This window comes from Balaenoptera borealis (genome assembly GCF_965194805.1).
Source record: "Balaenoptera borealis genome assembly, contig: HAP1_SCAFFOLD_1619, whole genome shotgun sequence".
In the NCBI taxonomy this organism is placed as follows: Eukaryota; Metazoa; Chordata; class Mammalia; order Artiodactyla; family Balaenopteridae; genus Balaenoptera; species Balaenoptera borealis.
The window spans coordinates 67,762-91,812 of record NW_028122616.1 but is presented as its reverse complement, the minus strand read 5'-3'; the positions used below and the strand labels follow the sequence as shown (position 1 = coordinate 91,812).

The window sequence follows — 24,051 nt, the reverse complement described above, 5'->3', positions numbered from 1 at the left end:
TAGGGGGCTGCTTTTCAGTGTTTTATTCTTTCTAATTTTTAAACTAGGTAGACATTTCACCAATTCAACATTTTAAGTGATATCTTCTAAATTGAATCAGAAGGACTATTTTCCTTGGTGTGATATGTAGGTTCTAAGGCAAGGCTGCTTTTCATTTTTACAGTTATTTCCTTCCTAACACAGAGAGCACATTGATCAACAGCCATCGTTCGCTTGTAGATCTTAGCTACCGAAGAAGAAGAAGAAGAAGAAGAAAAAGTCAAGCCCCACATCTCTAATTCCCCCCACTTAGGGAATTCCCTGGCGGTCCAGTGCTTAGGACTCGGTGCTTTCACGGCCAGGGCCACGCGGCGCGGCCAAAGAAACAAAACAAACAAACATCCACATTTATCGAAAACCATATTGTGGAGTCCTGTGGATTTTCTTACATTTGAAAATCTTTTTTAATTGGATTCTAGGCATGATGGTTTTTTGAGGTTTTGGGATGCCATCTTCTTGGATGCTGAAGATGATTCTAATCTAAGTTCTAGGATAAATCCAAAAACCTTCCTGATACATTTTAAGCTTCCTTTCTGCTTATTATATAAGCTATATTCATTGAAATATATATTTCTCCTAGGCTTAATACCTCTTACTTGCTGGGTAAAAATATGAAGGAGCACAATAATGAAACTCTTTTACACTTATTATTTTGCTGTCTGCTTCGTACCGGTTTTCATTGAAATACTTGTCTATATGTGTTGTGGCTACCTATACATGCACATTTATTGCATTCTGTTGCTTGTTATGCATTTTTTACTGACATACCTTCTCTGTCTGTATGCATTGGCTAGGAATTCATTCACCTCTATCACCTCCATCGTGTCTTCTGGTTAATAGTATTCACTAAAATAGAGTGGGCAAAATTCACTTTCATAATATTGCATGGATGGTACAGAATGCCATTTGTTAGTAAATTCATTAGGCTTCGATACTTGCCACATACCCCAGTTTTCATTAATATCTATGGATTTCTTTTTCGTTAACGTAATATGCTTGTCATGATTTTTCTTTGTCTTTCTAGAACTTATTGTATCTTCCTCCATATAAATCATACGCAACAGATCAGCTTATTCATCTATTAATTATTACTGCTATTATTATTGGTGGTGGTGTTATAACCACTTTACAGATGAGTAATCTGAAGTAATCAGATAACTCTTCCCTTTCCAAAAGCACTTAAGAAATCCACTTTCGGGTAATCATTTTGAGGTAGGATGAGAAACCAGGCTTGAAGAGGGCAAAAATGACTCTTTCAATTCACCAGTTGGACTGAGCTGTACGTCACCTCTAGGTAATAGCGTGGGAACTGCACAAGCAAAGGGAGACACCGAAGACGACAATGGTAACAGCCGTACTGTTTTCTAATGGACAAAAAAAATGCCTATATTATAAGTTCTATTTCTCCTGCTTTCTGGCAGTATCATGCTCAGAGTGGAGTCCTGGCAAGGAAGTCAGGATACTTAGGTTCTGAAACCTGGTAATGATACTAACATAATGAGAGAACTTGAACAAGTCAACCCGACCTCTCTGAGCCTCAGTTTCCTTACTCACGAAATGAGACTGAGAACATCGAAGTTCTCTAAGGGCCTCCTAGTTCTAAAATGCTTCCAGTCTAGGAAATAGCATAGAAGTCAATACGAGTGCAGGCTGAAGGGAAAGACAGGGCAGGGAGAAGGTTGCTTCCAGCCTAGAGAACAATCTCTGAACCACACCACTTGGCTCTTCTGCCCGTCTGTGCCCAAGATGGGAGCACAGGCAGTGAATAGAGAAGAGTGGAAAACTGCTCAGTCCTTACAGCCATCATCAACTGTCTGATTTTGGGTTTCTCAGGAAGTAGTGATAGTAGAGGTGTCCTGATAGCAAGAACCTTCAGATGATGCCGTTCCTCAAACGTAGTGAGAATTTCTCAACCTCCCTGAGTTTTTCATGACCCTCTTGTTCTTACAGAAAATTTCCAACATCCATCTCTACTTGGAACTCTAAATTCTCTGCAGCATTCTCCTCCTGTGGTGAGCAATGCAACTTCCCTAACACGAAGTGTCTGCAACTTCTCCAGAGTCTCTGCCCCTGCCGTCAGTTCGGCATCGGCTACTGGTACCCCTTTCCAGACACTCATGGGTAGTGCCTACCTTTACCAACATTCTAGCACGACTATGTTATCTGGAGTTACTGACCACAGCCAGATCTCCACTTCAGCTGCTTCCTATCCAGGTGTTCTTGAGTGGGACATCACAGCAAGCACTGAAAAGAATTCTTCTTCACTCGGAGACTTTACTCTGGCACTCACTGACCGCCACACAGCTGCCTCCTCCATGTTTCTGGCAGCCCAGGATGATAAAACTTCAGACGCCAAGAACATGGTCCCTCTACATCCATCGCTTTCTGCCAGCCTTGCTCAGGGAACACCATCTCAGATTCCAAATCAGGGGCAGAGCCGCCTGTCACTTCCCTGCCAGGAAGGAAGCCAGGTATATTACTGTAACCAAGGCACACTGGGGTCTTTACTGTATGGAGAACTTGGCTCCTGCCCGCAATCCTACGGCTCGGCGTCATACACAGGAAGTCGGGCCTCTGGGCAACCAGAAATGGGAATGGGACTGAAGGAGATTCAGCCCACAAATATCCGACCACCAGCTTCCACCTCTGCAGTCTGCCACCCTGTGTCTGCTCAACGCATCACAGAAACAAGTTTTCAAGGTGAGTATAACAAACGCCAGAGAAAGTTGAAGAATGAGGTCGGCATTCAAAAATGGGGTCAAATCGACAGCTGGGAAGGGGTGTAGAGGCAGGTAGAATTTAGATCCTGAGCCTTTAATAACCACTACCTTCGCTCAGTGCCCTCTGTTTTTAGACTCTATATGAGAACACCTAGGGCTTCCCTGGTGGCGCCGTGGTTAAGAATCCGCCTGCCAATGCAATGCGGGGGACACGGGTTCGAGCCCTGGTCTGCGAAGATCCCACATGCCGTGCAGCAACTAAGCGCATGTGCCACAACGACGGAGCCTGCATTCTAGAGCCCGTGAGCCTCAACTACCGAAGCCCACGTGCCTACAGCCCATGCTCCGCAACAAGAGAAGCCACCGCGATGAGAAGCCCGCACACCGCAACCAAGAGTAGCCCCCGCTAGCCGCCAACTAGAGAAAGCCCGTGCACAGCAATGAGAGACCCAGTGCAGCCAAAAAAATAAATACGTAGAATAAATAAGTTCAAACAGTAAATAAATACATAAACATAAATTACAAAAAAAAGAACACCTAATGCAGGTGGGAAGGTGGGAGGGCCACTGTAGAGGTCATCTATGCTACATGTACAAGAACCCCGAGAGCACACCAATCGGTACCACACTTTTCACTGCTGTAGCCGATCATTCCCCCTGTACTGCCACACTGTAGCACTCCCTTCCCTCATCTACTGCTATAGTCTCTTCGGAAGGTGTTTCAGAACTCTTGTTATGAGAGTGCCAGTTGAACTGTCCTCACTTCCTTCATTTATACCAGGATTGAAGACCTTGTGGTCCGAGATCCTGTCCAGAGAGCAAGCAGGCTAAGACTCTGTCTTTGTTGATGTATTTCATCAGAAAGGGCTCTACCCCCTCTCCTAGTTCATGGTGTGACGTGTTCTTGGCCTCTCGGGAAAGTGGGGAGAATGGAAAGGACCCTATATGAGAATGCTAGGCTTTGTAAAACATTTCAGGTTTTTAAAAATAAGACTCATTTTGTATTGGACTTATAACAGTCCTATGAAATACAAAGCGAGCCGAGAATCAGTGACAGGAAAGGCTCACCAGTAAGAATTACAACAGTCACCGCTTACCTCGTAGCATACGGCACTGTCCGTGATCCTTAAGAAGAGTTAGTAGAAATGCCTTGCCCATCTTGCCCCTGAACCCCTTGAAAGGTACATGACTGCTGTGTTGGTGTTTAGGGGGAGCATCTCACTTACCAGGGACTGACTTCTCCCTTGATCCCTTTGTAGGGATGGAGACCTCCCCCCTGGTGATGAAAAATTCCCTGGGATTGCAACCTCCAAGCCAGACGTTTTGTGTGACACAAAGTCAAGAACTCCCCAAGTCCTGCAGTAGCAGAAACAGCCACATACTTGAGAGTAACCCACCATCTGAACTTGGGGACATTTCAGTGACAGCTCCAGTCCAGAGTGCCAGGCGTCTCCTGGCCCTGCCTCCAGCTCCAAGCCAGGGACAAATAGAGAGTAAGCACGTGGATGATATCAAAACCAAGCTTTCAAAGCCTCTGGATGCCTACCAGATCCCAACAGAGAACCAAGATCCTCCACTACTCCCTTTAGGAATCCCTGATAGTCACCAGCCGCTGGCCTGCACCGATCCCCTCAGCCAAGAGGAGCAGCCTGGTTCTGAAAATGCTGATCTGGGAGAGAACAGCCGGAGTCGTCAGGACCTAGGGACACTTGAAAATGGGATTGAACCTAGCAGTGGTCTTGCAGACATTACTACACTGGCGGAGGATATTCACCTTCCCCAGCTCTTTAATCCTTTGAAAGATCTTGATCAATCCCAAGGTCCCAACGTGATCAAAGCTAAAGACACCAGAGCCATTAAGGTGAATCAGGTGCAGGAAAAGCCAAGTGTCATAAAGGTTCCCTCTGATCAACCCAGGAAGAACAAACAGAAAGCCTCTGAGCCTATCAGTGGCGCTCCCAAGGCCAAAATCCAGCCAAAGAATCCAGAGTGCCTGTTAGGGGGAGAAGTGGTTATATGCCACGCTGCAGTCAGTGACAGGGCTCCTGTGAACACGGCCAAGCACTCTCAAGGCAAACCTCAGAAAGCTGCATCCAGAAAGATCAGCAAAACTAAGAGCCACGGGCAGGAAAAGACCAAAAGGACCAGAGGGAGAAACAAGGCTGAAGAGAACAAGCAGTCAGGGAACAAAGTCAAGGCAGAAGAGAAGCCAGCAATCCCCCACACGAAGCGAAAGGAACACCAAACTGAGCTTCTCCAACAGAGCTTTCAAAAGCCTCGAACCTCCCTTGGCGTGCGCATGCTGGAGTCTGTGAAGGTTCTTCATGCGCTGGGGAAGAAGAATGAGACGAAAACTGGGCTCTCTTCCTGTCGGCTCTTGGGAAAGTCAAGCAACCCCAAAGACCCCCAGCCACCCCCAGCTATCCAGCCATGGCGGCATACCCCACGTGAGGGGAAGGGTCCTGAGAAAACGCAAGTCCAAGCCCAGAAACCAGACAGCAGTGCTGAAACAGAGTGTCCGTCTCCAGCCCAGTATGAGCGGCCTCCTCCTGGGAAGGTCAAGTTGATACCTCTGCCTTTTTCTGCCTGGGACAAGCCTCAAGCTCGACCCGCTCCTCGGAGGCCACAGTCTCTGGCCTCACATCGGCCTGCTGGGGCTTACCGTGCCCAGCCTGGTTCTACTGACTCAGCTCAACCTGCTGCAGTCAATTCATCCCAGCCAGCTCCTGCCTCTTTGCCAGGCCCCGCCAAACCAGCTCAGCCAACTGTGACCAACCCAACCCAACCGGCTTGGACCAACCATACCCAGCCTCGTGTCCCTCAGTCTGCTGCTCCTAGGCCTGCACCCTCCAAAACTTCATCTGGCGCTCCTCTCCAGCGGGAGCCTGTTCCCCCTGCTGTGAATAAGCGCCAGTCCCCACCCAAGCTCCAAACCCACTTTCTACTCCAAGACTTCAGCAAGCAACGAGTTCCATGGAGGGAACCCAACGTGCCTGAGCCAGTCATGTCAAAGCCCATCGAACAAGAGCAGAGGCCAGAGCGAGAGGCCATGAAGAGGCGGGCTCAACAACAACGGGAGAATGCTGCCAGATACACCTCTTCGGGCAAGCTGCAATTTTTCACCGAGAGGGAAAACGAAATGGAAATTGCCGACTACTACGGATACGTCAAGTGAGAGCTGCTAGGATTCTTGGTGCCACCTTGGCTACCAGCTGTTCTTCCATACACAGGTAAGATAGGTATAGAACTGAATAAGTAAATGGAATACAATTAATAGACGAGTAACAAACCTTTCGAATTTTCAGATGCTGCTAACTGGGGCGTGAGAAAGGAAGGACTGAAAGTTGGATGGGAGAATGAAGGAAAGGGGTAAAAACTGAGCAAAGAGGAAGGAACTTGGCCCAGGGCTAGGAAGGCCAAAAGAGACGTATGGATTTAGGAAAGGAAGCAGGAGCGAGGATGAAATGGCAGAAGTAAAAAGCAGGGTCAGAGGTCTGGGTTGAAAGAACACAATTGGAGTAGAGTTGAAGGTGACAGAAGATGAGTCTAGGTTTACTAGGAGAAATAGAAAAAGTCTCTCGGGGACGCTGGCCTTAAGTCTCACAACCACCAGATAGGTATTTCAGAAAACAAGAGGTTCAGGACACATCTCTGAAAGGTCTGAGTTGCCTTATTCAGGTGTGACTGTAGTGGGGGAATAGGGAAATCTACCAGAGAAGTGGCTAGGGCTCAGAGTTATCCTAGGGGCAGCTGACGACAGGGGCAGAGCCAAGGGAACTGCTGGATCAGGAGGCCCACGAACAAAGCAGGGGCATAGCCGCCTGTCACTTCCCTGCCAGGAAGGAAGCCAGGTATATTACTATAACCAAGGCACACTGGGGTCTTTACTGTATGGAGAACTTGGCTCCTGCCCGCAATCCTACGGCTCGGCGTCACACACAGGAAGTAGGGCCTCTGGGCAACCAGAAATGGGAATGGGACTGAAGGAGATTCAGCCCACAAATATCCGACCACCAGCTTCCACCTCTGCAGTCTGCCACCCTGTGTCTGCTCAACGCATCACAGAAACAAGTTTTCAAGGTGAGTATACAGACGGCAGAGAAAAGTTGAACAATGAGGTCAGCATTCAAAAATGGGGTCAAATCGACAGCTGGGAAGGGGTGTAGAGACAGGTAGAATTTAGATCCTGAGCCTTTAATAACCACTACCTTCTCTCAGTGCTCTCTGTTTTTAGACTCTATATGAGAACACCTAGGGCTTCCCTGGTGGCGCCTGCCAATGCAGGGGACACGGGTTCGAGCCCTGGTCTGCGAAGATCCCACATGCCGTGCAGCAACTAAGCGCATGTGCCACAACGACGGAGCCTGCATTCTAGAGCCCGTGAGCCTCAACTACCGAAGCCCACGTGCCTACAGCCCATGCTCCGCAACAAGAGAAGCCACCGCGATGAGATGCCCGCACACCGCAACCGAGAGTAGCCCCCGCTAGCCGCCAACTAGAGAAAGCCCGTGCACAGCAATGAGAGACCCAGTGCGGCCAAAAAAATAAATACGTAGAATAAATAAGTTCAAACAGTAAATAAATACATAAACATAAATTACAAAAAAAAAGAACACCTAATGCAGGTGGGAAGGTGCGAGGGCCACTGTAGAGGTCATCTATGCTACATGTACAAGAACCCCGAGAGCACACCAATCGGTACCACACTTTTCACTGCTGTAGCCGATCATTCCCCCTGTACTGCCACACTGTAGCACTCCCTTCCCTCATCTTCTGCTATAGTCTCTTTGGAAGGTGTTTCCGAACTCTTGTTATCAGAGTGCCAGTTGAACTGTCCTCACTTCCTTCATTTATACCAGGATTGAAGACCTTGTGGTCCGAGATCCTGTCCAGAGAGCAAGCAGGCTAAGACTCTGTCTTTGTTGATGTATTTCATCAGCAAGGGCTCTACCCCCTCTCCTAGTTCATGGTGTGACGTGTTCTTGGCCTCTCGGGAAAGTGGGGAGAATGGAAAGGACCCTATATGAGAATGCTAGGCTCTGTAAAACATTTCAGGTTTTTAAAAATAAGGCTCATTTTGTATTGGACTTACAACAGTCCTATGAAATACAAAGAAAGCCGAGAATCAGTGACAGGAAAGGATCACCAGTAAGAACTACAACAGTCACCGCTTACCTCGTAGCATAGGGCACTGTCCGTGATCCTTAAGAAGAGTTAGTAGAAATGCCTTGCCCATCTTGCCCCTGAACCCCTTGAAAGGTACACGACTGCTGTGTTGGTGTTTAGGGGGAGCATCTCACTTACCAGGGACTGACTTATCCCTTGATTCCTCTGTAGTGATGGAGACTTCCCCGCTGATGAAAAATTCCCTGGGATTGCAACCTCTAAGCCAGACAGCTTTCCTATGGAATGACAGAGAACTTGTCAAGGTGAAACACCAGTCTGCGGGAGAAAGGGAAGAAGAGAATGATGGAAATCGTTTCTGGGAAACTATTTTTACATTATGTGTTGTTTGTTCCCGGTAAATAAACTGAAATCTTCCTAACAGTAAAACAAAATCTAAACCACTAAAGCCAATAATACAGGAGTATAACGTTCGACAAAAATTTCTTTGGCTGCGCAGCATGTGGGATCTTAGCTCCCCAACCAGGGATTGAACCCACGCCTGCTGCATTGGAAGCGCAGAGTCTTCACCACGGGACCACCGGGGAAGTCCCAGGACTATCACTTTTAAAGGAGAAGGTACAAACCCCTCGGTTCTATGAACTGGAGATTTTTAGTAAGAAGTCAATATATTTGTTGTTAGGCACATTTTATGTTAGGCTGTCTCCCTGCACAGGATGCAGGCGCCTTGAGAATGGAAGTCATATCCCTCTATAGTACGTCCCTCTTCTTTCTGCTTTGCAGTTTGCTGCTCCACTTGCTCAACCCCACCTAGTAATAACCTATACTTCCCTTGTTCCTGTTTTCCCATCTGGAAAACAGACAAAAGGCAACCAAACAACGCAAAGGTCTCAACAAATAAGGGATATCCAAAACCAGAGATGGCCAGAACTTCTGTACCCCTGATGAAATAGTCCTCATACAAAACCTGATAATCAAATTCCTTAATGCTAGGAATCACAGTGAAAAATAGTATCTGAACTGACTTCTGTCAGATGAGTGAGAACTAAGGTTAATTCAGTGTATCTGAAGCATAGAAAGTGAGGGCAAAAGTGGCACAAGATGGGACTAGAGAAGCAGAGAGGATTCTAGACCACGCAGAGTCTTAAAGGCCAACAGTGTGTTTTCTATTCTCAAAACAATGCTTGTGAGCGATGTTTATGAGCAACGTTCCAACTTGCTTTGAAGGTTTCTTGTGTGAAGAGTGGATTGGAAGGAAACAAGATATATGGACACTAGTTAGGACCTAATCGCAACAGACAGGCAAGTTCAGTATTAGGAAGTTGAGGAAGAGCTGGCTGACAGATTCCAAAGAAATTCAGGAGATGAACTGAAGCGGGCTTAATGGGGTAGGAGATGGAGGAAAGGAAGGTCTTAGGGAATTCAAGGGTTTACTGCACACATGAGCAAAGTCTCAAAATTAATCATTTGAACGTACAGAGGCGGATCTCCCAAATGACACCGGTTAGGAAGCAACGGTACGCCCTTTAGAATTCCTAGAGACAACACAAATCAACTGTTTCGATGGAAAATTCGGCGGGACTCTTGATTTCCATGGGAATACAGAGAAAAGAGACACTGATCTGGCTTGCAGGTATATTTAGGAAGTTGTTAGCCGGACATCACCTACTAGTATCATGTAAGTAGGCCGTCCGAAGTAGGAAGCTTAGGGGAAAAACCTGGAGGAAAACTTAAAAGCTTAAGCCACACCTCTACACTACACCACCTTTCACAATTTCTTCTCAGATAAGCATCATCCCCATCAGTGAAGAAACTCGTACCTCATAATAGGAAAAACAGGCCTAAAGATTCAATGTGTGTCTTGGGAGGTCCCATCTATGCGATATCTTCCTGGGACCAGAAAAGGCCCCAGGAAGATCAATCTCTGCACCCCTGAAAGCTTACCACCAAGGAAAATGACTAGGTCCATAGATTTCCTCCCTCAAACCAGCTTACCTCACACATAGATCATTAGCAACTCCGCCCTTACTCACATTATCACAGTCACAAGAGTGGTTAGGGAGAAAAGCACTAACCAGGGGAACTAAAACAGAGGCAATCCAGGCCAAGCTGGGCTGGTGGCAGATATCTGCTCCTTACGCTCGGGTGCATAATGCGACTCACCACAGTGCCTTTTTCACAGACCCTTTTGAACGTTTCTCCACAGAATCCAACAGCTCAAGTTAGTTCATGACGCTTCAAGGTCAACAATCGTCAAGAGAAAAACATGCAATATGTCTTACAATGTTGGATTCCTTACAAACAGGACAAGGAGATAACCATGTAGACAAAACCAGAGCATTTGAAAACATCTGTATTCTACAAACACACCAGTGAATGCTATAAATAAGGTACTATGACATAAAACAAAATGAAAACTAGATGTGAGACTCTTCTCTTCAGTGTACAGACTTCATGGCAGTTGCTGCACACTATCTAGCTACTTAGATCTTTAACTCTCTGTTCTGTTAATACCAAATGAGGCCCAAGTGTGTCAACCTGTTTCCCACAGAAACCAAAAAGTCTACATGCATCTCTTTTCTCCTGTGCCCTTTCACCTTACCTGCTCCCAATTCTCCACCAACGTCCTCCTCTTTCTCTAATTATTCTCCTCTTCATTTTGCTTGGCCTTGCCCCCAAGCATGCAAGACAGAGAGTCCTAGAGGTCCAAGATTCTAGAGTGGCTGTTTGCAAGGCGGAGGAGATTACAGTAACTGCCACACTGTATATACTTCTGTGCAAAGAAAAAGGGACAGTGTTCAGAATGTCTCTCACATATAACAAGAGCTGGAGATGGCAGGATACCTGTGTGGCCCAAGGAACTAGAGCTAGCAAATTATGGGCCAAACAATTGCAACCAAAGGCTGGAAGAGGAAAGGTCTGCAACCAGCTCTGTCTCCTAGCTCTCTGGTATTTGCTGCCAACGGGCAGAGTCTATTTCGTGAAGCATCAAGCACTGAAAAGAAGACTCCTGCTGCTGGAAGGTGACAGGAAGTAACGTCCAATGCAAGATCAAGGCTTGTCCTCGAAGCAATGCCCATAATGGAAGAAAAAAAAAAAAGAGAAAGCGGAAGAGAAATGTTAAGTCGCAAGTCCAACCTGGCCCCCAGCCTAGCCCAGCCCAAGGAAGGTAGGAGTCAAGGAGAAGAAACTAAAAGAGAAGAGCCTTGGACCACAACATTCTCCACAAGGTACACTCAAGAAACTTCACCCTACTCTTGAACCAAGTTACAAAGAGAGCTTCTTAATCCCTACTTTGGCTCCTTAAAAGCTGCTATCAGTTCACTCATTAGACACATCTGATTTCAGAACAACTGTAATAGTTCAAACTAGATGGCTCTTTCCTTCCTAAGGATTATTAATTAAAGAAGATCTATATAGCTCTAAGTATATGATACATAAAATAGAATACTCTGTAGAATATAAGTAACTCTTAGTTCAGTGTATTAATGAACGTCTGTAAGAAATGTTGCAATGATTTCCCTAATGGAAGAGCCTGGGGGAGGTAAATCTGTCTTCTAGGATTTCCTCCTCCCCAAAGCTCAGAAACTCAGGTGTTGTTTTAGCTCTCCTACACTCTCTTCACCCAAGCCCGCCTTCCTGTTGGGGATCGGACCTCCCTATTGGCTCTCTCATACCTTTCAACTGCCTGCTTTGTGACATCACTCTCCTCCCAAACCTACTACCACTTGGTAGAGCCTTGGGGTTTCCGTGGAGCTGTTTGGACCAGTAACCAGTGACCTCTGTACTGGACACGTGCGCCGTTCAGCTGCAGCCACTCAGACATCCTCTAGTGTTGTCTCCTCATCCCTTGTACCTGCAGTGGATGCTTCCTCTTCTCTGACCATGTCAGGTAAGAAAAGAAACTTTGGAAAGTTTTGCGTTCGATTTCTTTTGCCCCTAAATTGAGTAGGAGATTCAAAATAGCATGGAATAATGAGGGAAAGTATTGAACTACACGTCTGGAGACCTAATTTCACTTTTGACTTTGACGTTTACTATCTGTGTGACTTTGGACAAATCACTGGCTGTCTCACAAAGCCTGTTGCTTTCCTTAACTGTTACGTTAGGATACCACATTGGGTTGATCACTCTGATCCCCTTCTTTTCCAGTATTGAGCCTTAAAGGGTACCCATGTAGAAAACGAAATCAGACACTTCTCAAGAGTGTTTCAACAGAAACACAGAAAAGCCAGGGGACATAGAAAACTAGCAATATATACCAAGATGTTTCATCTCTAATGGTCTCCCTCCACTAGGATTTCGACTAGTTGAAAAGAGAGAATAGGGAGAGAGGATGGAGAGTACTGGGCTCTACAGGGAGGCACAGAGTCGAGCGTAAGGAAGTTTAGGACGGTTTTCATTAGCACAGGCCAACAGGCACCAAGAGATGGGAGAAAATGTAAGAATGAAGAGGGAAAGCATAGAGGAGCTCTCAAGAAAAACGGAGTTTGCAATGGAATGCTGATGGGAACCAAAGATTTTCAATTAAAGCAGAAACAGCACAGAGGGAAACCTGCTCAGAGCAGGGCAAAACCAAGTTGATGGTAGCAAACCCTTACATTAACAGACTTAAGAAGGAAAGTAAGGCCAGAACAGGGGATCACCGGGAAAGGCAGCTTATCAGAAAAGTCATACTCCGTTTTCTTTCTTTTATTGCCTCTCTGAATACAGTTGGCCACTTGACAGTTTTGAATATAAACATTTTAGAAATACGTTTTAGAAATGATGCCTCCTATAAACAAGCAACCACAGTGGTTATCTAGGGGGCTGCTTTTCAGTGTTTTATTCTTTCTAATTTTTAAACTAGGTAGACATTTCACCAATTCAACATTTTAAGTGATATCTTCTAAATTGAATCAGAAGGACTATTTTCCTTGGTGTGATATGTAGGTTCTAAGGCAAGGCTGCTTTTCATTTTTACAGTTATTTCCTTCCTAACACAGAGAGCACATTGATCAACAGCCATCGTTCGCTTGTAGATCTTAGCTACCGAAGAAGAAGAAGAAGAAGAAAAAGTCAGGCCCCACATCTCTAATTCCCCCCACTTAGGGAATTCCCTGGCGGTCCAGTGCTTAGGACTCGGTGCTTTCACGGCCAGGGCCACGCGGCGCGGCCAAAGAAACAAAACAAACAAACATCCACGTTTATCGAAAACCATATTGTGGAGTCCTGTGGATTTTCTTACATTTGAAAATCTTTTTTAATTGGATTCTAGGCATGATGGTTTTTTGAGGTTTTGGGATGCCATCTTCTTGGATGCTGAAGATGATTCTAATCTAAGTTCTAGGATAAATCCAAAAACCTTCCTGATACATTTTAAGCTTCCTTTCTGCTTATTATATAAGCTATATTCATTGAAATATATATTTCTCCTAGGCTTAATACCTCTTACTTGCTGGGTAAAAATATGAAGGAGCACAATAATGAAACTCTTTTACACTTATTATTTTGCTGTCTGCTTCGTACCGGTTTTCATTGAAATACTTGTCTATATGTGTTGTGGCTACCTATACATGCACATTTATTGCATTCTGTTGCTTGTTATGCATTTTTTACTGACATACCTTCTCTGTCTGTATGCATTGGCTAGGAATTCATTCACCTCTATCACCTCCATCGTGTCTTCTGGTTAATAGTATTCACTAAAATAGAGTGGGCAAAATTCACTTTCATAATATTGCATGGATGGTACAGAATGCCATTTGTTAGTAAATTCATTAGGCTTCGATACTTGCCACATACCCCAGTTTTCATTAATATCTATGGATTTCTTTTTCGTTAACGTAATATGCTTGTCATGATTTTTCTTTGTCTTTCTAGAACTTATTGTATCTTCCTCCATATAAATCATACGCAACAGATCAGCTTATTCATCTATTAATTATTACTGCTATTATTATTGGTGGTGGTGTTATAACCACTTTACAGGTGAGGAATCTGAAGTAATCAGATAACTTTTCCCTTTCCAAAAGCACTTAAGAAATCCACTTTCGGGTAATCATTTTGAGGTAGGATGAGAAACCGGGCTTGAAGAGGGCAAAAATGACTCTTTCAATTCACCAGTTGGACTGAGCTGTACGTCACCTCTAGGTAATAGCGTGGGAACTGCACAAGCAAAGGGAGACACTGAAGACGACCATGGTAATAGCCGTACTGTTTTCTAATGGACAAAAAAAATGCCTATATTATAAGTTCTATTTCTCCTGCTTTCTGGCAGTATCATGCTCAGAGTGGAGTCCTGGCAAGGAAGTCAGGATACTTAGGTTCTGAAACCTGGTAATGATACTAACATAATGAGAGAACTTGAACAAGTCAACCCGACCTCTCTGAGCCTCAGTTTCCTTACTCACGAAATGAGACTGAGAACATCGAAGTTCTCTAAGGGCCTCCTAGTTCTAAAATGCTTCCAGTCTAGGAAATAGCATAGAAGTCAATACGAGTGCAGGCTGAAGGGAAAGACAGGGCAGGGAGAAGGTTGCTTCCAGCCTAGAGAACAATCTCTGAACCACACCACTTGGCTCTTCTGCCCGTCTGTGCCCAAGATGGGAGCACAGGCAGTTAATAGAGAAGAGTGGAAAACTGCTCAGTCCTTACAGCCATCATCAACTGTCTGATTTTGGGTTTCTCAGGAAGTAGTGATAGTAGAGGTGTCCTGATAGCAAGAACCTTCAGATGATGCCGTTCCTCAAACGTAGTGAGAATTTCTCAACCTCCCTGAGTTTTTCATGACCCTCTTGTTCTTACAGAAAATTTCCAACATCCATCTCTACTTGGAACTCTAGATTCTCTGCAGCATTCTCCTCCTGTGGTGAGCAATGCAACTTCCCTAACACGAAGTGTCTGCAACTTCTCCAGAGTCTCTGCCCCTGCCGTCAGTTCGGCATCGGCTACTGGTACCCCTTTCCAGACACTCATGGGTAGTGCCTACCTTTACCAACATTCTAGCACGACTATGTTATCTGGAGTTACTGACCACAGCCAGATCTCCACTTCAGCTGCTTCCTATCCAGGTGTTCTTGAGTGGGACATCACAGCAAGCACTGAAAAGAATTCTTCTTCACTCGGAGACTTTACTCTGGCACTCACTGACCGCCACACAGCTGCCTCCTCCATGTTTCTGGCAGCCCAGTATGATAAAACTTCAGACGCCAAGAACATGGTCCCTCTACATCCATCGCTTTCTGCCAGCCTTGCTCAGGGAACACCATCTCAGATTCCAAATCAGGGGCAGAGCCGCCTGCCACTTCCCTGCCAGGAAGGGAGCCAGGTATATTACTATAACCAAGGCACACTGGGGTCTTTACTGTATGGAGAACTTGGCTCCTGCCCGCAATCCTACGGCTCGGCGTCATACACAGGAAGTCGGGCCTCTGGGCAACCAGAAATGGGAATGGGACCGAAGGAGATTCAGCCCACAAATATCCGACCACCAGCTTCCACCTCTGCAGTCTGCCACCCTGTGTCTGCTCAACGCATCACAGAAACAAGTTTTCAAGGTGAGTATAACAAACGCCAGAGAAAGTTGAAGAATGAGGTCGGCATTCAAAAATGGGGTCAAATCGACAGCTGGGAAGGGGTGTAGAGGCAGGTAGAATTCAGATCCTGAGCCTTTAATAACCACTACCTTCGCTCAGTGCCCTCTGTTTTTAGACTCTCTATGAGAACACCTAGGGCTTCCCTGGTGGCGCCGTGGTTAAGAATCCGCCTGCCAATGCAATGCGGGGGACACGGGTTCGAGCCCTGGTCTGCGAAGATCCCACATGCCGTGCAGCAACTAAGCGCATGTGCCACAACGACGGAGCCTGCATTCTAGAGCCCGTGAGCCTCAACTACCGAAGCCCACGTGCCTACAGCCCATGCTCCGCAACAAGAGAAGCCACCGCGATGAGAAGCCCGCACACCGCAACCAAGAGTAGCCCCCGCTAGCCGCCAACTAGAGAAAGCCCGTGCACAGCAATGAGAGACCCAGTGCAGCCAAAAACATAAATACGTAGAATAAATAAGTTCAAACAGTAAATAAATACATAAACATAAATTACAAAAAAAAAAGAACACCTAATGCAGGTGGGACGGTGGGAGGGCCACTGTAGAGGTCATCTATGCTACATGTACAAGAACCCCGAGAGCACACCAATCGGTACCACACTTTTCACTGCTGTAGCCGATCGTTCCCCCTGTACTGCCACACTGTAGCACTCCCTTCCCTCATCTACTGCTATAGTCTCTTCGGAAGGTGTTTCAGAACTCTTGTTATGAGAGTGCCAGTTGAACTGTCCTCACTTCCTTCATTTATACCAGGATTGAAGACCTTGTGGTCCGAGATCCTGTCCAGAGAGCAAGCAGGCTAAGACTCTGTCTTTGTTGATGTATTTCATCAGCAAGGGCTCTACCCCCTCTCCTAGTTCATGGTGTGACGTGTTCTTGGCCTCTCGGGAAAGTGGGGAGAATGGAAAGGACCCTATATGAGAATGCTAGGCTTTGTAAAACATTTCAGGTTTTTAAAAATAAGACTCATTTTGTATTGGACTTATAAACAGTCCTATGAAATACAAAGCGAGCCGAGAATCAGCGACAGGAAAGGCTCACCAGTAAGAATTACAACAGTCACCGCTTACCTCGTAGCATAGGGCACTGTCCGTGATCCTTAAGAAGAGTTAGTAGAAATGCCTTGCCCATCTTGCCCCTGAACCCCTTGAAAGGTACACGACTGCTGTGTTGGTGTTTAGGGGGAGCATCTCACTTACCAGGGACTGACTTCTCCCTTGATCCCTTTGTAGGGATGGAGACCTCCCCCCTGGTGATGAAAAATTCCCTGGGATTGCAACCTCCAAGCCAGACGTTTTGTGTGACACAAAGTCAAGAACTCCCCAAGTCCTGCAGTAGCAGAAACAGCCACATACTTGAGAGTAACCCACCATCTGAACTTGGGGACATTTCAGTGACAGCTCCAGTCCAGAGTGCCAGGCGTCTCCTGGCCCTGCCTCCAGCTCCAAGCCAGGGACAAATAGAGAGTAAGCACGTGGATGATATCAAAACCAAGCTTTCAAAGCCTCTGGATGCCTACCAGATCCCAACAGAGAACCAAGATCCTCCACTACTCCCTTTAGGAATCCCTGATATTCACCAGCCGCTGGCCTGCACCGATCCCCTCAGCCAAGAGGAGCAGCCTGGTTCTGAAAATGCTGATCTGGGAGAGAACAGCCGGAGTCGTCAGGACCTAGGGACACTTGAAAATGGGATTGAACCTAGCAGTGGTCTTGCAGACATTACTACACTGGCGGAGGATATTCACCTTCCCCAGCTCTTTAATCCTTTGAAAGATCTTGATCAATCCCAAGGTCCCAACGTGATCAAAGCTAAAGACACCAGAGCCATTAAGGTGAATCAGGTGCAGGAAAAGCCAAGTGTCATAAAGGTTCCCTCTGATCAACCCAGGAAGAACAAACAGAAAGCCTCTGAGCCTATCAGTGGCGCTCCCAAGGCCAAAATCCAGCCAAAGAATCCAGAGTGCCTGTTAGGGGGAGAAGTGGTTACATGCCACGCTGCAGTCAGTGACAGGGCTCCTGTGAACACGGCCAAGCACTCTCAAGGCAAACCTCAGAAAGCTGCATCCAGAAAGATCAGCAAAACTAAGAGCCACGGGCAGGAAAAGACCAAAAGGACCAGAGGGAGAAACAAGGCTGAGGAGAACAAGCAGTCAGGGAACAAAGTCAAGGCAGAAGAGAAGCCAGCAATCCCCCACACGAAGCGAAAGGAACACCAAACTGAGCTTCTCCAACAGAGCTTTCAAAAGCCTCGAACCTCCCTTGGCGTGCGCATGCTGGAGTCTGTGAAGGTTCTTCATGCGCTGGGGAAGAAGAATGAGACGAAAACTGGGCTCTCTTCCTGTCGGCTCTTGGGAAAGTCAAGCAACCCCAAAGACCCCCAGCCACCCCCAGCTATCCAGCCATGGCGGCATACCCCACGTGAGGGGAAGGGTCCTGAGAAAACGCAAGTCCAAGCCCAGAAACCAGACAGCAGTGCTGAAACAGAGTGTCCGTCTCCAGCCCAGTATGAGCGGCCTCCTCCTGGGAAGGTCAAGTTGATACCTCTGCCTTTTTCTGCCTGGGACAAGCCTCAAGCTCGACCCGCTCCTCGGAGGCCACAGTCTCTGGCCTCACATCGGCCTGCTGGGGCTTACCGTGCCCAGCCTGGTTCTACTGACTCAGCTCAACCTGCTGCAGCCAATTCATCCCAGCCAGCTCCTGCCTCTTTGCCAGGCCCCGCCAAACCAGCTCAGCCAACTGTGACCAACCCAACCCAACCGGCTTGGACCAACCATACCCAGCCTCGTGTCCCTCAGTCTGCTGCTCCTAGGCCTGCACCCTCCAAAACTTCATCTGGCGCTCCTCTCCAGCGGGAGCCTGTTCCCCCTGCTGTGAATAAGCGCCAGTCCCCACCCAAGCTCCAAACCCACTTTCTACTCCAAGACTTCAGCAAGCAACGAGTTCCATGGAGGGAACCCAACGTGCCTGAGCCAGTCATGTCAAAGCCCATCGAACAAGAGCAGAGGCCAGAGCGAGAGGCCATGAAGAGGCGGGCTCAACAACAACGGGAGAATGCTGCCAGATACACCTCTTCGGGCAAGCTGCAATTTTTCACCGAGAGGGAAAACGAAATGGAAATTGCCGACTACTACGGATACGTCAAGTGAGAGCTGCTAGGATTCTTGGTGCCACCTTGGCTACCAGCTGTTCTTCCATACACAGGTAAGACAGGTATAGAACTGAATAAGTAAATGGAATACAATTAATAGACGAGTAACAAACCTTTCGAATTTTCAGATGCTGCTAACTGGGGCGTGAGAAAGGAAGGACTGAAAGTTGGATGGGAGAATGAAGGAAAGGGGTAAAAACTGAGCAAAGAGGAAGGAACTTGGCCCAGGGCTAGGAAGGCCAAAAGAGACGTATGGATTTAGGAAAGGAAGCAGGAGCGAGGATGAAATGGCAGAAGTAAAAAGCAGGGTCAGAGGTCTGGGTTGAAAGAACACAATTGGAGTAGAGTTGAAGGTGACAGAAGATGAGTCTAGGTTTACTAGGAGAAATAGAAAAAGTCTCTCGGGGACGCTGGCCTTAAGTCTCACAACCACCAGATAGGTATTTCAGAAAACAAGAGGTTCAGGACACATCTCTGAAAGGTCTGAGTTGCCTTATTCAGGTGTGACTGTAGTGGGGGAATAGGGAAATCTACCAGAGAAGTGGCTAGGGCTCAGAGTTATCCTAGGGGCAGCTGACGACAGGGGCAGAGCCAAGGGAACTGCTGGATCAGGAGGCCCACGAACAAAGCAGGGGCATAGCCGCCTGTCACTTCCCTGCCAGGAAGGAAGCCAGGTATATTACTGTAACCAAGGCACACTGGGGTCTTTACTGTATGGAGAACTTGGCTCCTGCCCGCAATCCTACGGCTCGGCGTCACACACAGGAAGTAGGGCCTCTGGGCAACCAGAAATGGGAATGGGACTGAAGGAGATTCAGCCCACAAATATCCGACCACCAGCTTCCACCTCTGCAGTCTGCCACCCTGTGTCTGCTCAACGCATCACAGAAACAAGTTTTCAAGGTGAGTATACAGACGGCAGAGAAAAGTTGAACAATGAGGTCAGCATTCAAAAATGGGGTCAAATCGACAGCTGGGAAGGGGTGTAGAGACAGGTAGAATTTAGATCCTGAGCCTTTAATAACCACTACCTTCTCTCAGTGCTCTCTGTTTTTAGACTCTATATGAGAACACCTAGGGCTTCCCTGGTGGCGCCTGCCAATGCAGGGGACACGGGTTCGAGCCCTGGTCTGCGAAGATCCCACATGCCGTGCAGCAACTAAGCGCATGTGCCACGACGACGGAGCCTGCATTCTAGAGCCCGTGAGCCTCAACTACCGAAGCCCACGTGCCTACAGCCCATGCTCCGCAACAAGAGAAGCCACCGCGATGAGATGCCCGCACACCGCAACCGAGAGTAGCCCCCGCTAGCCGCCAACTAGAGAAAGCCCGTGCACAGCAATGAGAGACCCAGTGCAGCCAAAAACATAAATACGTAGAATAAATAAGTTCAAACAGTAAATAAATACATAAACATAAATTACAAAAAAAAAGAACACCTAATGCAGGTGGGAAGGTGGGAGGGCCACCGTAGAGGTCATCTATGCTACATGTACAAGAACCCCGAGAGCACACCAATCGGTACCACACTTTTCACTGCTGTAGCCGATCGTTCCCCCTGTACTGCCACACTGTAGCACTCCCTTCCCTCATCTACTGCTATAGTCTCTTCGGAAGGTGTTTCCGAACTCTTGTTATCAGAGTGCCAGTTGAACTGTCCTCACTTCCTTCATTTATACCAGGATTGAAGACCTTGTGGTCCGAGATCCTGTCCAGAGAGCAAGCAGGCTAAGGCTCTGTCTTTGTTGATGTATTTCATCAGAAAGGGCTCTACCCCCTCTCCTAGTTCATGGTGTGAAGTGTTCTTGGCCTCTCGGGAAAGTGGGGAGAATGGAAAGGACCCTATATGAGAATGCTAGGCTCTGTAAAACATTTCAGGTTTTTAAAAATAAGACTCATTTTGTATTGGACTGACAACAGTCCTATGAAATACAAAGAAAGCCGAGAATCAGTGACAGGAAAGGATCACCAGTAAGAACTACAGCAGTCACCGCTTACCTCGTAGCATAGGGCACTGTCCGTGATCCTTAAGAAGAGTTAGTAGAAATGCCTTGCCCATCTTGCCCCTGAACCCCTTGAAAGGTACACGACTGCTGTGTTGGTGTTTAGGGGGAGCATCTCACTTACCAGGGACTGACTTCTCCCTTGATTCCTCTGTAGTGATGGAGACTTCCCCGCTGATGAAAAATTCCCTGGGATTGCAACCTCCAAGCCAGACAGCTTTCCTATGGAATGACAGAGAACTTGTCAAGGTGAAACACCAGTCTGCGGGAGAAAGGGAGGAAGAGAATGATGGAAATCGTTTCTGGGAAACTATTTTTACATTATGTGTTGTTTGTTCCCGGTAAATAAACTGAAATCTTCTTAACAGTACAACAAAATCTAAACCACTAAAGCCAACAATACAGGAGTATAACGTTCGAAAAAAATTTCTTTGGCTGCGCAGCATGTGGGATCTTAGCTCCCCAACCAGGGATTGAACCCACGCCTGCTGCATTGGAAGCGCAGAGTCTTCACCACGGGACCACCGGGGAAGTCCCAGGACTATCACTTTTAAAGGAGAAGGTACAAACCCCTCGGTTCTATGAACTGGAGATTTTTAGTAAGAAGTCAATATATTTGTTTTTAGGCACATTTTATGTTAGGCTGTCTCCCTGCACAGGATGCAGGCGCCTTGAGAATGGAAGTCATATCCCTCTATAGTACGTCCCTCTTCTTTCTGCTTTGCAGTTTGCTGCTCCACTTGTTCAACCCCACCTAGTAATAACCTATACTTCCCTTGTTCCTGTTTTCCCATCTGGAAAACAGACAAAAGGCAACCAAACAACGCAAAGGTCTCAACAAATAAGGGATATCCAAAACCAGAGATGGCCAGAACTTCTGTACCCCTGATGAAATAGTCCTCATACAAAACCTGATAATCAAATTCCTTAATGCTAGGAATCACAGTGAAAAATAGTATCTGAACTGACTTCTGTCAGATGAGTGAGAACTAAGGTTAATTCAGTGTATCTGAAGCATAGAAAGTGAGGGCAAAAGTGGCACAAGATGGGGCTAGAGAAGCAGAGAGGATTCTAGACCACGCAGAGTCTTAAAGGCCAACAGTGTGTTTTCTATTCTCAAAACAATGCTTGTGAGCGATGTTTATGAGCAACGTTCCAACTTGCTTTGAAGGTTTCTTGTGTGAAGAGTGGATTGGAAGGAAACAAGATATATGGACACCAGTTAGGACCTAATCGCAACAGACAGGCAAGTTCAGTATTAGGAAGTTGAGGAAGAGCTGGCTGACAGATTCCAAAGAAATTCAGGAGATGAACTGAAGCGGGCTTAATGGGGTAGGAGATGGAGGAAAGGAAGGTCTTAGGGAATTCAAGGGTTTACTGCACACATGAGCAAAGTCTCAAAATTAATCATTTGAACGTACAGAGGCGGATCTCCCAAATGACACCGGTTAGGAAGCAACGGTACGCCCTTTAGAATTCCTAGAGACAACACAAATCAACTGTTTCGATGGAAAATTCGGCGGGACTCTTGATTTCCATGGGAATACAGAGAAAAGAGACACTGATCTGGCTTGCAGGTATATTTAGGAAGTTGTTAGCCGGACATCACCTACTAGTATCATGTAAGTAGGCCGTCCGAAGTAGGAAGCTTAGGGGAAAAACCTGGAGGAAAACTTAAAAGCTTAAGCCACACCTCTACACTACACCACCTTTCACAATTTCTTCTCAGATAAGCATCATCCCCATCAGTGAAGAAACTCGTTCGTACCTCATAATAGGAAAAACAGGCCTAAAGATTCAATGTGTGTCTTGGGAGGTCCCATCTATGCGATATCTTCCTGGGACCAGAAAAGGCCCCAGGAAGATCCATCTCTGCACCCCTGAAAGCTTACCACCAAGGAAAATGACTAGGTCCATAGATTTCCTCCCTCAAACCAGCTTACCTCACACATAGATCATTAGCAACTCCGCCCTTACTCACATTATCACAGTCACAAGAGTGGTTAGGGAGAAAAGCACTAACCAGGGGAACTAAAACAGAGGCAATCCAGGCCAAGCTGGGCTGGTGGCAGATATCTTGCTCCTTACGCTCGGGTGCATAATGCGACTCACCACAGTGCCTTTTTCACAGACCCTTTTGAACGTTTCTCCACAGAATCCAACAGCTCAAGTTAGTTCATGACGCTTCAAGGTCAACAATCGTCAAGAGAAAAACATGCAATATGTCTTACAATGTTGGATTCCTTACAAACAGGACAAGGAGATAACCATGTAGACAAAACCAGAGCATTTGAAAACATCTGTATTCTACAAACACACCAGTGAATGCTATAAATAAGGTACTATGACATAAAACAAAATGAAAACTAGATGTGAGACTCTTCTCTTCAGTGTACAGACTTCATGGCAGTTGCTGCACACTATCTAGCTACTTAGATCTTTAACTCTCTGTTCTGTTAATACCAAATGAGGCCCAAGTGTGTCAACCTGTTTCCCACAGAAACCAAAAAGTCTACATGCATCTCTTTTCTCCTGTGCCCTTTCACCTTACCTGCTCCCAATTCTCCACCAACGTCCTCCTCTTTCTCTAATTATTCTCCTCTTCATTTTGCTTGGCCTTGCCCCCAAGCATGCAAGACAGAGAGTCCTAGAGGTCCAAGATTCTAGAGTGGCTGTTTGCAAGGCGGAGGAGATTACAGTAACTGCCACACTGTATATACTTCTGTGCAAAGAAAAAGGGACAGTGTTCAGAATGTCTCTCACATATAACAAGAGCTGGAGATGGCAGGATACCTGTGTGGCCCAAGGAACTAGAGCTAGCAAATTATGGGCCAAACAATTGCAACCAAAGGCTGGAAGAGGAAAGGTCTGCAACCAGCTCTGTCTCCTAGCTCTCTGGTATTTGCTGCCAACGGGCAGAGTCTATTTCGTGAAGCATCAAGCACTGAAAAGAAGACTCCTGCTGCTGGAAGTTGACAGGAAGTAACGTCCAATGCAAGATCAAGGCTTGTCCTCGAAGCAATGCCCATAATGGAAGAAAAAAAAAAAAGAGAAAGCGGAAGAGAAATGTTAAGTCGCAAGTCCAACCTGGCCCCCAGCCTAGCCCAGCCCAAGGAAGGTAGGAGTCAAGGAGAAGAAACTAAAAGAGAAGAGCCTTGGACCACAACATTCTCCACAAGGTACACTCAAGAAACTTCACCCTACTCTTGAACCAAGTTACAAAGAGAGCTTCTTAATCCCTACTTTGGCTCCTTAAAAGCTGCTATCAGTTCACTCATTAGACACATCTGATTTCAGAACAACTGTAATAGTTCAAACTAGATGGCTCTTTCCTTCCTAAGGATTATTAATTAAATAAGATCTATATAGCTCTAAGTATATGATACATAAAATAGAATACTCTGTAGAATATAAGTAACTCTTAGTTCA

General features: G+C 46.5%; 1 protein-coding gene across 5 annotated transcripts in view; it reads right to left on the bottom strand.

Moving 5' to 3' along the window:
* Positions 1-24,051, bottom strand: part of LOC309622142 (uncharacterized protein) — a 70,789-nt gene that overhangs the window by 4,676 nt on the left and 42,062 nt on the right. For 2 of the 5 annotated variants that reach the window (XR_014240542.1, XR_014240543.1), the window contains 2 exons: positions 20,747-20,884; positions 8,063-8,200 (listed from right to left, as the gene is read on the bottom strand). Coding sequence is in view for 1 of the 5 variants with exons in the window: in XM_082409290.1 (XP_082265416.1) it covers positions 8,063-8,160; positions 20,747-20,884 (236 nt within the window). In the remaining 4 variants the exon portion in view is untranslated. Of the gene's footprint in view, positions 1-8,062; positions 8,201-16,668; positions 16,683-20,746; positions 20,885-24,051 lie in introns of those variants that run through there. The other 3 variants (XR_014240544.1, XR_014240545.1, XM_082409290.1) reach the window with 3 other exon arrangements.